Here is an 18,386-nt window from a genome sequence, read left to right as displayed (position 1 = left end):
AGGTGGAAATGCTCAACCATGTGTTGATTCTTTTCACTCATGTTGTATCTTCTAGAATATAAAAAACACCACATGGACATGTTAACACAGCAAAAAAAAAACAAACAAAAAAAACAAACAAACAAAAAAACTTGATAGGGGCTTCAGGAAATGAGGTTTGCATTAGTGTACTGTTTGAAGCAAATACAATATTTATTTTTTTGTCCAACAGCCACTTTTATTCATCTACTGTGTGACTGAAATCTGTTAAAAATATTGTGTTATGGTATCTTAGGTTTTAAGACACCGTTTGTGATTCCCGCATCTGAACAGGTGAATACAGGTTGGAAGATCTTCTCAACTCTCAAAAGCATCTCTGGGGTTAAGTGTTCAGCTGAGTTGTTTTTTGTTTTTTGTTTTTTTTTTACTGAAGACTCAAACACAACTATTCTCTTCGAATAATAATGTGAATGTCATGACATTTTCACCGCTTAAAAACTTTTTTCACCAACTAAATCCTTGCAATCAGTAATTTGGAGGTTTCAGATGGTGTACCGCAGCTCATGATTAGGCCATTAAAATGAAAATAATAAAACTTCATTTCTGCAGTGCTTTTCTTAACAGTTTTACAAAGTGCTTTGAAAAACAAGAAATAAGATCAGACAAGTTAAAAGGATTGTGACTTCTTTGGGGAACTCGGTGTCAAATCTCTTTAAGCCAATCACATTAAAAACAACATGAATTTTATTTGCCTAAAAGGCTTTTTTTTTTCTTCTTTTTGGTACAAAAGAACAACTTCCCCTCATAGAAGTGAACAGATCTGTTTGGACCTGCAGCTGTGACTAAAGTGCAACAGTGAAGCAGAATGTTTGCCAACTGCTTTTATTTCACAAATCTCTTCCAACATCTTTTCATTAAATATTGATTATTTGACTAACAGAACAAATCTCTTCTTTATTGGGCACAGCTGAACTCCAGTTTGTAGACCTTTGCAAACTGTGATGGATGAGCACTGATGTGTGACACGCAGCGATCTGACAGATGAACACTGTGCCTTCAAACATCTCTTGCATTTATATCTTTTTTTTATTCCAACAGCAAACAAGTTTTTAGGTATTCCTTCTACCTTGGCAGTTCCCCCTCATAAACTCTACAATGCTGAGCGAAAGGGGAAGTTTTCTGCAATGAGGAGACAAGCTCTCCTCCCTCACTCTCTGATTGAGATCAATAGGTTTTCACAGTGCTCTGTGCTCAGTGTGCACCACTGCAGTATGGAGAGAATCCATCAAAACCAGCCAGGTGCATTACACAGCCTCCAGCCCAAACCCACATCGATTTCAGAACTCCGGGGGGAGTGCAGCGCCTGAACATAACTGTAGAATGCAGCACTGTGACAAATTCTTTCAGATTTTGATTTTAGAGCAGATCAAGTCAGACATGCACGTAAAAACAGAGCATGTTATGCCCCACTTTACCCTGTGTGTTTCCCTGTGAGTATCCTGCTATTCTGGGGCCATTATACACCCATTATGAAATTGTTTATGGATGTCAGTCTGTGTCCAGGGTAAGGTGATCAATTGTTCAGTGCCTGATGCCAGTTGAAGCCATTAGCCCACCCTGCTGAGTGGATTACTATCATTTTGTTGGTGACCTGCTGCACCAGGGTGCTGGAGGGGCATTACTGGGGCTCTAAAAACTCCCAGCCTGCCACAACCAGCCGCTTGTCCAATTTGGCAGACAGAAGAGGATGGCTCTTCAGCTATGGGGAAAAAAAAAAAGGATTACAAGGTCTGGCTGACCTCTAACTGATGAAACACTCGACTTTCTCAGCATCCTCCCTTTTCACAATGCCTGGGAACTTTCTTTTTTCCTCTTACCCTCCTGCTTATGGAGAAATAAAACTCTCCCTTTTAGGACTTGTGTCACCACCACATCTGATAGATGCTTATGGTCAACATAAAGACAGTATAATCCCGAGCAACCTGTAAGGCACAGCACTCATTCTCAACCACACTCAGTGTCTCGCCAAGTCTCAAGTCCCTTTTTCACTGCTACATTTTAACCACAAACGTGCACCATAATGCATACACTCATGTATGACAGTGAGACGAATGGTGGACACTGCAGGGGGAATGGTACAATGTTGGGATGCCCAGGAACTGTCTGCTTCTCACGAGTCCTTGTCTCTCTAATGCCAGATTAGGTTAATGAGTGTGTGTTCCAGGAATGATTTTCCAGCAGGGTTAATCTCCACCGAGGACACAGGCTTATCCTGGAGGAATCACCATTCTACCTTGTCTGCCTGCCGCCTGTCTCAGCCAGGCAAATTTGGACTCTTAATCCAGCAAGATGTATCTGTGGGAGTGTTTTTTGATATCATATGTGTTGTCATATTTGCTGTTCTTTACCACTCTGACCAAATCCTTGGAAAATTTACCAAGAACAGGAGCCACCAGTCACTGATTCAAGCCAGACTGTGTCGTCCACTGCACTCTCTTGATTGACAGCCATTGTGGACTGAGTGGTACAACGCCAAGGCTTGTTGATGGACGGCACCTGCTCCTCCTCAGAGGAAATCAACTGAAGGCATGGGCTGGGGTGGGCTGCTCAAGCACTTACACATGGCCTTCTGCCTGGGGAAGGATGGAAAGGAGGAGGAGGGGTCACAGAAAGAGGGTTGCCAACCATCTGTGTGCAGAGGGACACTGCCAAGCATCAGTCCCTTACTATGCCAGGACTCAAAAATACACACAATGTCTCCAAATTAAACACGTTCACTCATTCAAGCCACATTCAGCAACAGTCTTTGGGAAGTTCCAGCATCAGTTACATACTCATCCAACCATTCGTAATGGTTCGTGCCTCTCAATGCTTTTAACAGTCTAATAGTAGTGAATACAATGCAGTTGAATATAAACTATTCTTGCAAGTGTTGTGCTAGTTACAGATTTCCATGTCACTACAAGATATCTTTTCCAGTTGTCTGCCAGCATGCAGGTTCAGTCAGATATCCACACTCGTGTCTTTAGAGAGCACATGGGCCACATTAGTGCGACGGGCCAGCATAGCTACAATCTTAGACAAGCATAAGTGTAGTTACTGAAATTCAACCTGTGATGCTGGCTACTCTAAATCCAAGCTATCATCACCGGTTTACTTTGATGGAACTTTCTCGCCAACAAAGGAGAGAGGTGGGATCTCCTGGTTGGTACCAGCCCGGCGAGCTACATCTGGGACAGGGGTCCTAAGGGCCACTGTGCCGGCATCAGTGTGGGTGCCAACCCACTGCAGCACACGGGCGGAGGGCCGGTGGTAGAGGGCCAACTGCCTGGAGCTGTAGCCGCACATCCCGATCCCCACGGCCCCCAGCAGCATGGCCACACCAGGCACGGACTTCTCAGCTGGAGGCGTCACAGACACATTGTGGTAGGCCTGGGTCTGGAAAAAAAAGAGAAAAGTGACAACTGGCTGCAATGAGTGAGGCACAATATGCTCACCTCTTCCTTCTCCTGCCTCACCAATCCCGGAGAGATTAAAAACCCATCTTTTCTCATTTACTAAATTGTCTTTTTTTGACAAACAAAAAGCTCATCTATTTTGCGACATGGGCAATTTCCTCCGTGGACCCTTGACAATTATAAAGCGCATAGAGGAGCAAATAATAGAAACTTCATAGTCTATAATGGAGCTGTGTCACAGGCAGTTAAAAAGCCATTCCTGTAGCTCACTCACCCAGTTCCCAATTCCACTTACAATGCAATGGACTGTCACAGGCTTGGATTTCTCCATTGTTTGTGATAAACACAACTAGTACTGAGCTAAAATATAAGCCGTGCTACAATTACTGGAACAGCAGCCTGGAAATATCTCCTGATTGTGGTTTGTGTGTACATAATAAGATAGTACCGTGTTTCATCATCTTGTCAAAACTGAATCTGTGGAGACAATGGACTGAATAAAATGACTGTATAATGGCAGCATAAGGTTGAATGAAACAAATGTGCTGCATGAGCTGCCTGTCAATAAAACTCTGCACGTACTCATAAAACCAGGACCATGCAACACACTTAATTATACAAATGGTAGCTCACAGAAGCGCCAGTTATCTTTTTCATCTAAGGTTCAGTAGAGACAGAGCAAGCAGAACTGTTTAATCTACACATCAAATCCAAAATATTAGGCGGGCTTTCTGCCGTTTTTTTTTTAAAAGGTCTTGAATTAAAAACAAGTTTTCCGAGGAAGATAAAATGTATTGAAGTAGAATCCGATGCTAATGACTCGGCACTTACACTGCTGCCATTCAAACAGCCTTGGTGTCAGTACGTACTTAGCAATAAAAAAAATGAAATATATGAAAACATTGTCAAGTAATATTTCCATGTTGGTGCTTATGTGAGAAAACAGAACTTACCAAAGGCTCACACTCACCTGCAGCAGCCTGATGTAGCCAGGAGTCAGTCTTGGGAGTCTGAAAATCATTCTGGAGCCTTCCACAATGGTCTTCCTGCTAAATCAGATGAGTTCAAGGCCAGTTAACACTTGGCTCTCTGTCTCTTTCTGTGAAGCTCCACTCCCTGGACTCCTGGGGACGGGAAACCCACTGACAGAGGGGCCTGTCCGGGTGTGCGTGTCGACTCTTCAACCTTTCCTCAGCTATGTGATGCAGGACAGTCTGGTCAGCTCTTATAACGTCTCCTTCATGTCTTTACATAATAGGAAGGCTGCAGGTGGTGAGACTAAGGGGATTACAGGAGCTGGCACACAGGGACAAAGAAGTCAGTCTGAACAGAAGGAAGGAAGGCTGCAGGTGTAGGGGCAGCTGATACTTTGACATGAAAGGGTAACATTTTTAGTGGAATCATACTGAAAGGATATGTGCTGTTGTTTTACAAAATTTTGCACACGAAGCTGCCTATAAATAAAAAATAATAAAGATATTATTAAGGTTTGAGGATTGCATGTATGCAAGGGTTTGTGGGGTGCATTGTGTAACAGTAACAGGAATGAAATTCGTTGCTTTAAATCAAACATTTTCAGTGACATCATATAGCACTTGCCACATTATTTCAGCCATATCACCCAGTCACAACGCAGTGTATTAGTCTTTGTATGTAGTAAATGTAGACAATCTGGCAACTTTTTCAAAATTTTGATGCAAGCTCCCATCCCTTTCTGTCTGTTTGAAAGTAGCTTGATGTCAAAACAAAGTGGAAAATAATGAATGAGGACTTATTGATTATTAATTAAGCTAAAGTACGTTTGCATCAACAACTTCTGACCACTGCAGCTCTTTCAATAACCCTGCACAAATGAGGTCAAGTCATTTGAACCCATTTGAATCTGCCAAGTTAGTTGATGTGAATGTTTTTTTTTCCTGTTTATGTCGAGAATGCCCTCTCCTGCCATGTCAGCAGTTTTCTCTAAGCTTTAATATCCTCCCTGGCCTTGGGGTCCTCGGCTCAGAGTGAGGTCTTATAATGAGGTAGCTATGCTGATAACGTCTCTCTCGGCGGACGAGGGGAATTCTCTCCAGTGAGAGCAGCCAACAATGACCTTCTTCTCATCTCTGGTAATAGGACCCACTTCTGCCTCCCAACTCATGCATCATGAATAATCTCAAACTCCGGCAATAATGCGGCAAAGTCGTGGCGCCACCGACACTTATTATGCCCACTGGGTTTTACGCAGAAAGAGAAACCATATAGCATTTAAAGCACTATGTGGGAGAAAATCGAATCACAAATGCTATAAAATATAAAGCGAACAACTGTCAAGGAAATCCATGGAATCCTTTCCCTCCAACCCACAAACATGAATGTCATGTTGGGTTGGATAAATAGCCAGATAAATTGTTTGGGAAGCAAGAATGCCCAGCAAATTTTGTGCCAACACATCGAGAAGACGCTGAGACATTTCTTTGAATATGTGAAAACTCAGACATGCTTGCCAAAGGAATTAGGATTCATGATGTGGACATCTTGGATAACTTCACTGAATTTAATGGCAATCCATCTGACAGTTGCAGAGAGATATTTCAGTGCTAACCAAAGTGGTGGACCGAACAAGGACAGCTCAGCAATCCCCAAGGCCCCTAAAAAAGTGCATCAGTCCATGAATGAGCACTTTTGTATTATCTTATATAAGCATGTCAGGCAATGTGTGCCCTTATTTTCTCCTCTGGCTAATGTCTGCATAATGAGCCCATGAGCTTCCATCAGACACAGCACCTGGTGCGTCCATCCATGAATGGAGGCCCACAGATGGCAGCCCTCATGCTAATTGTTCAATGCCATGCACACAGTCAGGCTCAGAGTTGTGTGTTTTAGTGTATAGTACAACCTGCTGGTGTCTACTGGTGTGTCCCGGTTCTGGAACAAATTCCTCTGGAGCGGCTACACGGCAGACAGCACTCACGCAGGTCATCAAAATGTCACTGTCCAGCTGAGATAATTCTTTGCCCTTTCCCTGAACTCGGTCCCTGGCTTTGAGCGATGGGTAAAAGTATTAAAATAGCCTACCTGAGCTGAACACAGGTATGCTCATGCGGATGGTTAAGCTTCTGATTCCCTTCGTAGTGGTTCAAAAAGGTCCATCAACAACATACTGCCATGTTAAGCCTATAGCTGGATAAAGGCAGGCAGTTATGGGGATGATATAATGGGACTAATTACTCTTCCTCATCATTGAGCCGCATGATGAATATGTGCTCAGAAAGCATTATTAGTATCACCTCCCTCAAGACGATCAATCCCGTGCAGTTGGTTGTAACTGCAAATATGAAGACACAGGAGACAGCAGTGTGTTCAGAAATGGATTTGTGAGGATTGTACTGCAGATAATTGAGGAGCTATTAGGTTAACTGGATGGGTTTAAATGTCATAAAATCTGCAAGCAACACTGGATCTGCAAGCAGAGCTGACATTTGCTCTTCAGGCAATTAGAAAGTTAGATGAGGAGAATGAGTGTGATGCTAAACCCAATCAAATGTTTGATTCATTTGAACATGAAAAACAACTAACAAACAGGGAGGTTAAGTAGCAGCTTGACTGATAATGACAACATCAAGCTTACTCAGGCTGGGTGGAATGCCTCGCCAAGCTCAGGATGAACTGGCTTTGTCTTGTTTGTTTGAAGGAAAACAAAAGAGACTAAACATAGGTCAAGTGTTTCATAACAAAACATATTGTACATATTAACATGTAATGCCCAACATTTTCAAATAAGTGTGTAAGAAGAGAATTTCCAGGAGTAGAGGAAGAAATAATCCTATAGTGGCATCTCCGTTTCTGTGTGATTGACAGTCTCATGGGTGAGTTGTAGAAAGCTTTGTCGTCTTGTCTCCCTGCATGGGAAGAATGTCTGTGATCCAGTATTGGAACAGAGAAACGACTGCAGTTGTTTCCTCTAAAATAGAAAGAGACAGAGCGAAACATTTCAGTTACTGCTGACAACACAATACCACAGGAACACTCTGCGTGTTCACCAAAGACACTCACTCACTGTTGTATTTTTGGCATAATATATCAAAATCTCCAGCCAGTGTGCAAATCTGCTTTCTATCGCTCTGCATGTACACATTCATCAAAACACATCTTTCAGCCACCCAAGACAGGATGTTTCTTTCACTTCTTTCACTCTTAAAAAGTTGGAATTCAGTTTAGCCTCTGCAGAACGTAAAATAGGCAGGATAAAGGGGAGCAGTAAAGCCAATGTCATTCGCCAGAGGAACTCCGGGGTGCAGTAAAATATGCTTAAAGGAAATCTGCTTTAGACTTGCTCCTGCAGTCAATTGATTGCTACTGCACGGGTAGACAGAGTGAGGAGAGCTTTAGCGAATTCACTTGAAGGGCTTTAAAAGCACACATGCACACGGATTAGCTCCTATACAGTACCGAATACGGGTTACATTAAAATACAAAAACGCTGCTTGAAAAAAGGCGTACGTCAATCAAAAATATTAAATAATTTAAAATTTTCATACAGCGGCGATTCATGAATGTGATGCCGAATGCAGCAGAAATAACAGTGCCGTCGTCTAAAAATGCTAACATGGCAAAGATGTGTTAAAAGCACACAGACTATAAAGATTCATTCACAAGTACTTCTGCTGTTCGGCTGAACTTAGACAAAAGCTCCGATACAATTTGCTGCCGCTCTTGCTGTTAAAAACAGCCGCATTTTAAAAACAGTGAACTGGAGCATGACTCATGCAATATGAAGTGGGGTGGGGGGTTAGAAAGGCTTTCAGGCAGCTGTGCAGCAGGTGTGTGTGGACAGGACAGACACAACCAAGGCTGGCTCTATTGTGGGCTCCGCTCGCGAGTCGCACAAGCACACAGCGAAAAGGTTTTTACACGCTGTCATTTTGGTGACAGGGAGAGGCAGAGACAAACAACCATTCTGAGAGGTTGCCGATACGACAGTGGCCTGAATCCCCTGGCTGGTCGGTCTCATTCTCATGTGCGTGACAGCAGCAAAGTCCCTGCTGATCCTATTATGCATCCAGCAAGCCAACAAATAGACAAACACACGCTAGGTAGATGTAAATGTGTCTGGGGATCTAAAGATGTTTTGGTTGCTAACAGAGGTAACGCAAGATGAACAAGTTGAAACATGTTAGTTAACTCATGGTGGGGGACACCTGTGTGTGAGGCGCAATATGGACACAACCAGCACTAATGTTAGCAAACCGAGGGCAGGTTGGTACAGGTAAAGGCCGATGAAGGCAAGTAAGGGCAGGTATACTCACATGAACAATAAAGATGAGTGTTCAGGGGAACAGAATAGGACAGAGAGAGGCAAGTATTATCTTGCAGGGACAGGTTAAAGAAGTCGTTGGGGCAGGATCCAGCAAGAAGAGGCCAGTATGGACTGGGACGGGCACGAAGGCATGTATGAATCATGAAGCAGCAATTAAATACAAACCCGACTCTCTCTGGCAGTGCTCTCGTCATTTCTGTTCCCATAACAAACCCTTCGCTCTTCTTGGAAAATTTTATTTTAGTTGTTGATGTTTTGACTGACCTGCAGACATGGAGGGGTTGTTGTTGAGCTCTTTCAGTGCCTTTTCTAATTCGTCTGTCTCCTTCTGTTGTACAAAGGCCTTGAGACGGTACAACTGATTCAGGACAGACGCAGACTTGCATCCACTGGCTATGCTGCCCAGAAGGTCATCCACGGTAGCAGACAGGTGGGGGACCTTGGCTACATGTAACAAGGCTGTTGGAGAACAGAGGAAGTGAGAAGTGGTCTGTCAACATCAAATTTAGTATTATATATAATACTTAAGTAGCTTTAAATGCTTAAATTATTATTTTACTGCACAAGTGTCACCTATGATACACTTCATTATCTACACTTTCACTAAAATAGAAAAAACACTGGTATTTTCATTTTTAAAAAAGCAAATTAGGTGAATCTCCTATCTGTGCAGGCTCACATTGTATTATTTGTCCCTCTCATGTACAAGGCTGCTCTGCCAGGTACCAGTGACTAAGGAGCTTCCTCTTGTTTTGCACACTGGTCATGGCCTAATCTGCAGCACACCCTGCAGCTTAATGAACTTATTTCTTTGGATGAGCTCAAAGCCTTGATTAAAAACTCAGAGACTGAAGACAGCAACTGCTTTCCATAAGCTGGATTTTGTATGGTTAGACTGCCGTAAATAATCTGTATTTTAAACGAAATTTATTTTATACCATTTGGAATATTTGGAAAATCGGGACGGTCAGAGTTGATCTGTTTTCAATGAGCACCAGTCAGCATTCAGATATAGATCCAGAATGCTTATGTAGCTTAAGTAAATGTTCTGGTACTTTTAGCGATAGTGGTGTAAGTTGTAACTTTTATACTTTCAACCATTTATTGATGCTAGGTGTTTTAATTGCTTCTGTTTAGCGAATCCTTTGTTGTATAATGTCTCAAAAAAGCGCAGATGTTCTGTGGCACAATCATAATGGAATCTGGTCATCAATTTTCATGAATAGACTTTGGAGCTTTTGGCAGAATTAATTATGTGGTTGTTAAGCACAGCTAAGACAGGCAGCAGCTTTTTGCATAAGAACAATAAACTGAATAAAAATCAAAACACTACAGAGAGCACTATTACTAGCTTCCACATTTAGTGTAGCAAGAATGATCTTTGTCCAAAAAGGCAAACACGTGATCAGCACTTACAATCTGACGTATAGATTTCCATTGTTGTCCTCAGGAAGTCTGACACCTCAGCAGCTTTGATCTCGACATCCTCCGCCTCTGCCTCTCCATCTTTTTGGTAGGTGAACTCCAGCGCAGCGGCCCGTTGCACCAGACCCATGGAGAGCAGCTTCTCTTTGTGCCGTTTCTTTTTCAGTTTTCTCTTCTTGTTCTTGCTAATGCGCTCTTCTCCCTGGTCCACCTGCATCCGAACTGTGCTGGACTCACCCACCGGAGCTGCCCCATCTTTCCCAGAGACTTGCTTCCTCTTCCTTCTTCTCCTTCTTTTCTGTTCCTCTTTTTCTCCATCCACTTCTTCACTGCCATCATGGACGCTCTCCTCTGTGGACAACAAGAGAGTAAATACTTAATTAGTTTCAAAACATTGTTTAATTTATTCAGCAGCAGACTCCTTTTAGACTCTGGAGCAAAATCAGCCTCAATCAGAATTTCAAAATGTACAACTCTTGTATTCAGGCTGTTAAAAGAAAAAAAATGTGTGTTATATTTCGCATGTGGTGGTCTTATTGCACCTGCAATCTGGGCCTAAGAAACGCCTACATGCAGTAAAACAGTAGAGCATAGAGTCCAGTATTGTGGAGGCAAAGAGACTGCAAGTTTTCTTCTAGCCAATCACTGCATCAACTGATTCCGGTAATTAGATACTCCTTCTTTTGAGCTGATTGCATTCTAATCAGTAAAATCAGGTGGTATGCGCTCTCATTTGAATGGGACAATACAGTCGGTCCATGCTTCTCTTAAGAATTTCCCTCATTCTGCATACAGCAATGTGTCTGATGAAATATTAAATCAAAAACAAGCCAATGTTCAGGTTATACATTATTTATGTATCTACACACAAAAAATTACCACATTCCTCCTACCTTATGGAAATCAGCATTATAGCTCCTGCAGTTCTGATGTTAAGTATTTTCATAGTTTTTTCTGTCATTTCTCAGCTCTTTTTCCTGAGTAAAAAGTGTTATCACACTGCTTAATGTCTTTTCTGTTATGTTCTATTACCCAAGTAACCAAGACTGACTGCAGCCGAAATGTAAGCCCATTCGGAAACATCAGCGTACTTGGCTGAGCAGTTCTCTCTCCACCTCACCACACCTCCCCTGTCCTTAACAACTTGAGAGGCTCTGAGAGGTCAAAGAAACCAGCTCCCGTTGAAATCTTGGTGACCCGTTCACACCTGTGAGCAGTGGACTGGCTGGCAGCCAGAACATAATGCACCGAGAGGCGACAGTGGCAGGGCAAAACGAGCCACAATACGGCTCATTTTAGTTTAACTGGTCGGATGTGTTCCAATACCCATACTACCACACTATTTAGTTTGCCAGAGGAAGATTTACTAAGTCCAAATACATAGTGTGTTGAATGCCATTTGCCAAAAGGTTACCTTGCTGCATCTGGTCTCATTTTACAGCATATGCAAGCCAATGTGCTTCTCTGTCTATTCTAATCCACAATCCTCTGTGCAGTGGATGATAGGTCATTGTTTCGTGTGAGTAAAAACACAAACTTGAGAACCGAGAGCGCACTGGACGCACATTTGAAAGATGACAGAAAATGCAATAACAGATGACGGTGCATTCAAGTGTGACTCTGTTCCAAATTGCACTGATTTTGTTTTTACTTCAAATTTTGCACGAGCAAGAGGGTCAAAGTTTAAGGTGCAGTCTTAAGATAGAGTTGTGTATCCCCATTGTATGCACGCTAAATGCAGTTTGTAAGGGCAGCTGCATGTACTGACAGTACAAAGAAAATGTATGTGATTTGGAACGAATGGGTAAATGATAGCTATGGTAAAATCTTACAAAAGCACAGAGATTCAGCACAGAGCCTGTAGAAATAAACAATATTTATGATTATTTTCTACAAATAACATCCTTTTGTGCTGTATGAAATTTAAACAGAGTACTTCCCATCTATATGTTGCTTATAGAGGAAAAGCACAACCGCTTAAGTCTAAATGAGCTTCCTAAATTGCCACCTCTGCCACGCAGTAGATATTAAGCAATTTTAAAAACAATAAAAGTGGTGAGTAAATATTTCAGCTTTGCCTGATAACTTAAGAGAAGGTAGTGCACTCTGTTGGTATAGAAACAGCATTTTTTTTTAGTAACCAAAGGATAGCAACGGTAGCATACAAACAGGTACAGTAAAACAAAGAAAAGCTGCAAAAACAATAGCTCAGAGGCCTAATTCTCAAAACACTACAACAGGTGTATTCAACTAAAATTCAAAGAAGTCCAATCAGGAAAAATTTGGTAAAGCTAAGGTCCAGAAAATCATAATGTCTAACTTGAATTAGTGTGATATATGCTGATTTAACCTAGTAGTTTTATTAGCGTCTGTATGTAATCAATAACTGTCTGTAGAGTCAAATAAATTCAGTACAGTTCAAAAAACATTTGGACAACATTTATTATTGAGTAACTTTTGATATAACTGTACATCTTAAAATAAAGTGCAGAACTTGAAAAAATAATGACTGAACAAGCCTGAACCAACTTATACACATCTTTAACAATACCTAAATCTCTAGAAATTTAAACAACTGAACACTTGTACATTTTTTCCCTGTCTAATATCACTCCTTTATATCCTCTGCTCCTTAATGGGAGAAGTGACCTAGAGCTTGTCCTGCCAGTATTTTTTTTTTTTTTTTTTTTTCCTGCCAGTATTTTTAATTGTGTCCTGAATGGTGTCACAACCATTCTCAAACACATTTGGAGGTGCTCATTGGTGAGTCTGGAACGATATTTAGTTTTGACTACGTTTATAGTTGAGAAAGCTTCTTTCTCTCGGTATCGCTTTATTTATTTTTCTTTTTTGTCTGTCTTCCTCTCGTCTGTCCCTCGCCTCTCAACTGGTTTCTGAATGCAGAGCTGTGATGTTTAGCGCCTGCAACGCAGAGACTTCATTGGCTGAGTAGCGTCACGTGGGATGGCTGAACTTGTAGGTAATTGGCCTGTGTGTTTCCTGAGCCGATAACCAATGCCGTAAACACTGGAAAAACTGCAGCAGTAAAATAGAAGTGACCTGTCAAATTTAAAATCACGTTACAATTTACTGATTACAGGTCTGGTCCGTAAAAGATAGGGTCCGGATCTGGACTGCAGTCCACCAGTTAGTGACCCCTACACTACAGGAACTAAGTGAACCCTGCAAGAGCCAATAAATAAGTAAGATTGTTTCGTTTTTAAGATGAATGTTTCTGTGATTTACAGTGTAAACACAGTGCAGAAATATATCTAGTAATTCAGGCCTCCCACGCAAGTTTTGTTTTTCATATGTAATACATTAATCCTTATTATTAGATTTGCTGCACTGTTTATATACTATCATACTGACAGTTTAATTAACCTTTATAAATCCCAAACCATATTTGACCTTAAACAGCACTCTGGTTTGCATTTTCCTTGAAGGCTCACTACCCCCTCAATCAAAAATGTGTTCAATTAAGAACCTGGACGCTGACTAGTGCAATTAATCAAACTTAACCTCGTCAGTCACTCCCTGAGATGAAGCCTTGTGTAAGCCAATAAACCCTCTTTCACTTCACTAAGGTAAAGCAGAAACTTGTCAGGTAGATGGAGGTCTGCATTAAGGAAGATGAGGAGTACAGAAACATGTTTAATGAGCCAGGGCTTTTATTACAGCCTGATCATTTTGCCAGTTCATGGCAAGAGAGTGTGCAGACAAAGTAATACCGTCTTTAAATGACGCATATCAACGGCAGAGTGTGACACTTATCCGCAGTACAGCTGAACTCATTACGGGTGAGGAACATTTCACCTCCCAATTCATCAGCCCACAGCTCAGCCTAAAAGATGCATCGATAAGGGTTAATTATCTGCTAAATAAGTTATACGAGTTTACCCTGACAAACATCTTCAATAGAAAGATCAAAGTGAAAACAGAATCAGCCAGGCTCAACCACCATCTGTACCGCAGTCAAGTTCTCCTGAGTTAGAGAACACCATTGATTCTCACTGTCAGTTTCCCTTAACTAGAGTGGCAGAGGCAATCAGAAAAGAGTGACTTTAATACTAAAGAGAGACAACTTGGAGAAACCCCATGCTATAAATCTCTCCCAGCTTTATGGTGCACAGCACAAGGCCATAACTGTGAGATTATGGTTGTCTTACCAGCTGGGTCCTCTGCACTATTTATGCTTTCTAGCTGGGTAAGTGTGACGGATTCCTCTGAATGTATATTGTAGTCTGCAGGAGGAGGTAAAACTGTGTACATCCGCCTGCCTGGATTGGCTGCATTCTTCGTCTTCCCCGCATCTCCTGAAATGTGGAAAATAACAGAATGATATTAAACTAAATAAAAAGCAGTAGCGTAGCAAAAGTTATGTGAGCTTGTTGTGCTAATGTGATCTTACCACATGCTTTGTCCTCTCCAGAAACTTTTCTTTTCACGTGAGTTTTTTTGGCAAGGGCTTCTACAATGCGTGGTGGGCTGCGTTCTTTATCCAATTTGGAAGGTGCAGGGTAAAGTTTCTTGAGTACCTTTGATTGAAACACTAAATGACACAAAAAGACAACACAAAATACACATTACACATCACTATTGTCAGATACATGTCTTCCTTTATGTAAATGTGACCTACTCCAAATTTATCTCTGTAGAACAAAGGACGAAAGGAGTAATCTGCTTGGACCATCAACCTTGAAATAGGAGATCGATGATACTGTAGTGTAGGCCATATTCATGCAGGCACAGCAGTAGTACCACAATATTAATACTAAAAATAATAATAATGAACATTGTGAGGCACCAAGCTGAAACTTCTGACATACTGGCCAAATATAAAATATGAAGCAAGCTCGAACAGGCATCCCCCAGATCTACTACTGGATTGAGATCTGGGGAATTTGGAGGCCAAGTGAACATTTTTCTGTTCCTCAAAACCTTCCTGATCTAATTCTGCAGTGTGACAGAACACATTATGCTGCTGAAAGAAGCCACCTGGGAATAAGATTGTCGTAAAAAGTGTACATGTTCTGCAAAAATATTTATATAGGTGGTAAGTGTCAAAGTAACATATGAATGTCATGACTCAAGATTTCTGAGCAGAACACTTCCCAGAGCATCACACTGCCTCCGCCAGCCTGCCTTCTTTCCATACTGCATCCTACAGTCACCTTCTTCCACAGCTCCACTGTCCAACTCTGCTCACATGTGGATTGTAGGTGCAGTGGACAAGTGTCAGCAAGAATACGTGACCAGCCTGTAGTTACACAGTAAGCTGTGATGCACTGTGTTCTGACACATTTCTATTACAGGCTTTCAGTAATTCTTGCCACTAGTTAGCCATGACTCCCTACTCATGGGTCAATCGGTCTTGGGAGTCAGTGATCCTGTTAGAGGTTCATCAGTTGTTCTACCTTGGGGCACTTTTGCTTGGCACTAAACAGTAGAGTCAACACAGATCAGTTCATCCATGTTTCCTGCTTCCAACACGTCAGCTTCGAGAACTGGCTGTTCACTTGCTGCATCACGTATCCCACCCCTTGACAAGTGGTACAGTGCCAAGATGTTCAATGTAATTCATGCCACGTGTCACTGACCGGTGTATATTACTGGCAAGAAGTCCTTCAGAGTAATTTTTCCGTGAAAATTTGGAGGAGGAAAACCTGAATGCGAGGAGTAACCTTACGGTAAACTGTACACAGCTGTGCCCATTACACGGTTTTACAAGTAGTACGTAGTAGTACGTTTTCCTACACCGTACTTAGAAAACTGAGTCCATCCGCTTGACAGTGGAACACGTGCGTTTGTTTACAACAAAGCTACAAGTGTACGTATCGCGAGACTTAGCAAGCTAGCTCCATTAGCGAGCTAACCAGTAAGATAAAACGGACTTTTGCATTAAAATAATATTTGCTGACAACAATGGAGGCGCTCACCTTCTTTCCTTTGTGCCATGTCGACGTACACAGCTGAGTCGAAGGGAAGAAGACACGTACTTCAGTGCTGCTGTCGGATAAGCAAACAATAGCTGCTAAGCTAGCAAGCGAGCCGAGTTAGCTAGCAAGTATGCTACAGTAGCTTATAAATTGAGCTCGCTTCATCCTCGCGTCACACACAGGTGAAGCAACAGATATGTACATCTCTACTTCTTGAGAGAGAATAGGAGTTAGTTAAAAACCATTTAAAGACGTCAAAATAACCAGAATAATGCTCGGACCTCTCCAGCTGCTCTCTCCTCCAACTTCCACCTCCAGAGAATTTGGTAAAACTGAAGGCAAACGGGGACGCCGAGATCTCGGTCGTTCAGCGCCAGTTTCCATTCAAATTCATGTTAAGTTAAAGTGGATTTGGCTGTCAGAAAAGATAAAAAGCAGTGCATATCTTGATTATTTATACCTGTTAGATCAGGTGAATCCGTTCTTTACATCGGCCAATGGATCTCTTTGTTTAATACAACATCAAGCGTAATTTTGACAGTGATTGCAGTTTATTTTGATTAAAAAGACTGAGGGACTAAAGTTTAGTTTATTAAATGTAAGGCGAATTAAAGCTTATTTTTAGAAAACTGTCGAAAGTCAGGTGAGCAGGGTGTCATACTACCAAAAATAATCAGAGTTAATACAATTTTAAGGTCGATTTAAATTGCTAACTTTCCTGAACTGTGATAATATCCACAAGCAGGTTTTGCATATATCAGGCTAGAGCTCCCCGTGTGTCTGAGTCCTGCAATAACAGCAGTTTTGGGCGTGCGCACAGCAAGCCAGCTATAGGACGGGGTGGAAGCGAGATGAGAATTTTAAGCTCAGCATCAGCACCGGGCTGAGTTAAGATTTGCGCACCCATCAAACTTGGCTTGGGACCTCGGCATGTGAACGGGCTTTGCAGGAGGAGGAGGATCCACCTAGAATGTCAGCTCTGAAGAAGGTAATTCCCTCTCTCTCTCTTTCTCTCCCTCTTTTTTTTTTTTTTTGCTTAATCTTTGAGCACACATTTAACTCATAAATTTTGACATGTGGCAGGATAGAAACCTGGTATTCAATCATCCCACAGGAATTGAAAAGATGCATGCAGTAGTGGAAAAAATGGGTGTGTTTTCAGCATTTTTGGCTGCAGGATTTTCACAGTTGTGAAGGGGAATCAGACTTTTACACTAGAGGCTTTTCCAAAATGATGACACTGGACAATCAAACCTAATTATTTTAACTATATTAAGTGTTAAACAGCAGATTTCTTTAATCATTGTAGGTGTTCACAATTAACAAAATACAATAGGATTTTTACATCACTTTTGCATGGACAAGAAATTTGGCCACCACTCCTCTGCTTTAGCTCCTGGACATCATCACACCTATATTTTTCCCTAAGGAGGAGGCTTAGATGAGGAGCATTTCAGGCAGAAAGAAAACCTTTTAGCTCAGGGTAACTTCTCAAATGACTATTATGTGAGGTTTGATTCTTCCCAGACTCCTCCTTTTGTGCACTGTCATGTAATACTGTATCTGCCATGCCGACTGTAGTCTCTGTGGGTGGATGAGCTTCACTGACTGTGTCTGACAGAACCCCAAGCTCAGCACTGGCAATCCTGAATCAGAGTGAAGCTTCATAGAGCTTAACAAAAAAAGGCATTGGAGGAGTTGGTGGTTCTGAAAGAATGAAGCAAGCTGCACAGATATCTATAAACATGTTATGTAATACCATGCGGTGTACAAGGCGTTGAACAGCATATGTGCAATTCCCACAAGCCATCTGATTAATCAGGTAGTGGGACTCTTGTGAATGGTGCAGGAATCAGCCCCTTTTTACTGCTGGGGACTTTGCTAGATAAGAACTAGTTAACCGCCTGTTTGTGTAAAAGAAACTTGTCATCACTGTCAGTTGTACATTGACAAATTGTGTTGTTCAAGATTCAGTGGAGTTGCAAGTATTGATGTCTCAGCTTCAATAGATTCCCACGATTGAGCGACACAAAAAGAAAGTTGTATGGAATGCCTGCTTCAGCACTGCTGCCGAATCCACAGCAAATGCTCGGTACTCAGCACGCACTGTGAGTGACAAAGTGCTGGCTGCCAGCACTCACATAGTCAGACATCATAATCACAGAGGTGCTAAAAATAGGGAACTATATTCATTGCAATGCTTTAGAAGCTCAACGGAGTTATTGCTGTTCATCCTAGTGACTACAAGTTTTACCAGGATACTCCTCAGTGCTGTGCTTCTAC

The 18,386-nt window shown here is 41.8% G+C and overlaps 3 protein-coding genes across 9 annotated transcripts in view; 1 reads left to right on the top strand and 2 right to left on the bottom strand.

The window, feature by feature from the left end:
* Positions 1–845: 845 nt before the first annotated feature.
* zgc:193593 (uncharacterized protein LOC564090 homolog) lies at positions 846–6,996 on the bottom strand. Its single transcript, XM_035948894.2, has 2 exons — positions 4,408–6,996; positions 846–3,417 (listed from the first exon to the last, which is right to left on the bottom strand). Exons 1-2 carry the CDS (start codon positions 4,456–4,458, stop codon positions 3,133–3,135), a joined length of 336 nt encoding a protein of 111 aa, XP_035804787.2. The 5' UTR covers positions 4,459–6,996; the 3' UTR covers positions 846–3,132.
* Positions 6,997–7,132: 136 nt separating this feature from the next.
* Positions 7,133–16,509, bottom strand: LOC111569657 (glutamate-rich protein 1). Its single transcript, XM_023271919.3, has 7 exons — positions 16,385–16,509; positions 16,104–16,136; positions 14,576–14,716; positions 14,334–14,480; positions 10,156–10,515; positions 9,004–9,198; positions 7,133–7,383 (listed from the first exon to the last, which is right to left on the bottom strand). Exons 1-7 carry the CDS (start codon positions 16,485–16,487, stop codon positions 7,283–7,285), a joined length of 1,080 nt encoding a protein of 359 aa, XP_023127687.3. The 5' UTR covers positions 16,488–16,509; the 3' UTR covers positions 7,133–7,282.
* dlgap2a (discs, large (Drosophila) homolog-associated protein 2a) overlaps positions 16,092–18,386 on the top strand; it is a 195,818-nt gene continuing 193,523 nt past the window's right edge. For 2 of the 7 annotated variants that reach the window (XM_055006166.1, XM_055006165.1), the window contains exon 1: positions 16,095–17,091. In XM_055006166.1, coding sequence (XP_054862141.1) covers positions 17,074–17,091 — 18 coding nt within the window. In that variant the 5' untranslated portion in view covers positions 16,095–17,073. Of the gene's footprint in view, positions 17,092–18,386 lie in introns of all 7 variants that reach the window. The other 5 variants (XM_055006167.1, XM_055006168.1, XM_055006171.1 and 2 more) reach the window with 5 other exon arrangements.

This window comes from Amphiprion ocellaris, chromosome 20 (genome assembly GCF_022539595.1).
Source record: "Amphiprion ocellaris isolate individual 3 ecotype Okinawa chromosome 20, ASM2253959v1, whole genome shotgun sequence".
NCBI classification, from domain to species: domain Eukaryota; kingdom Metazoa; phylum Chordata; class Actinopteri; family Pomacentridae; genus Amphiprion; species Amphiprion ocellaris.
Note: the sequence above shows the minus strand (reverse complement) of the source record. Positions and strands in the feature narration are given on the sequence as shown.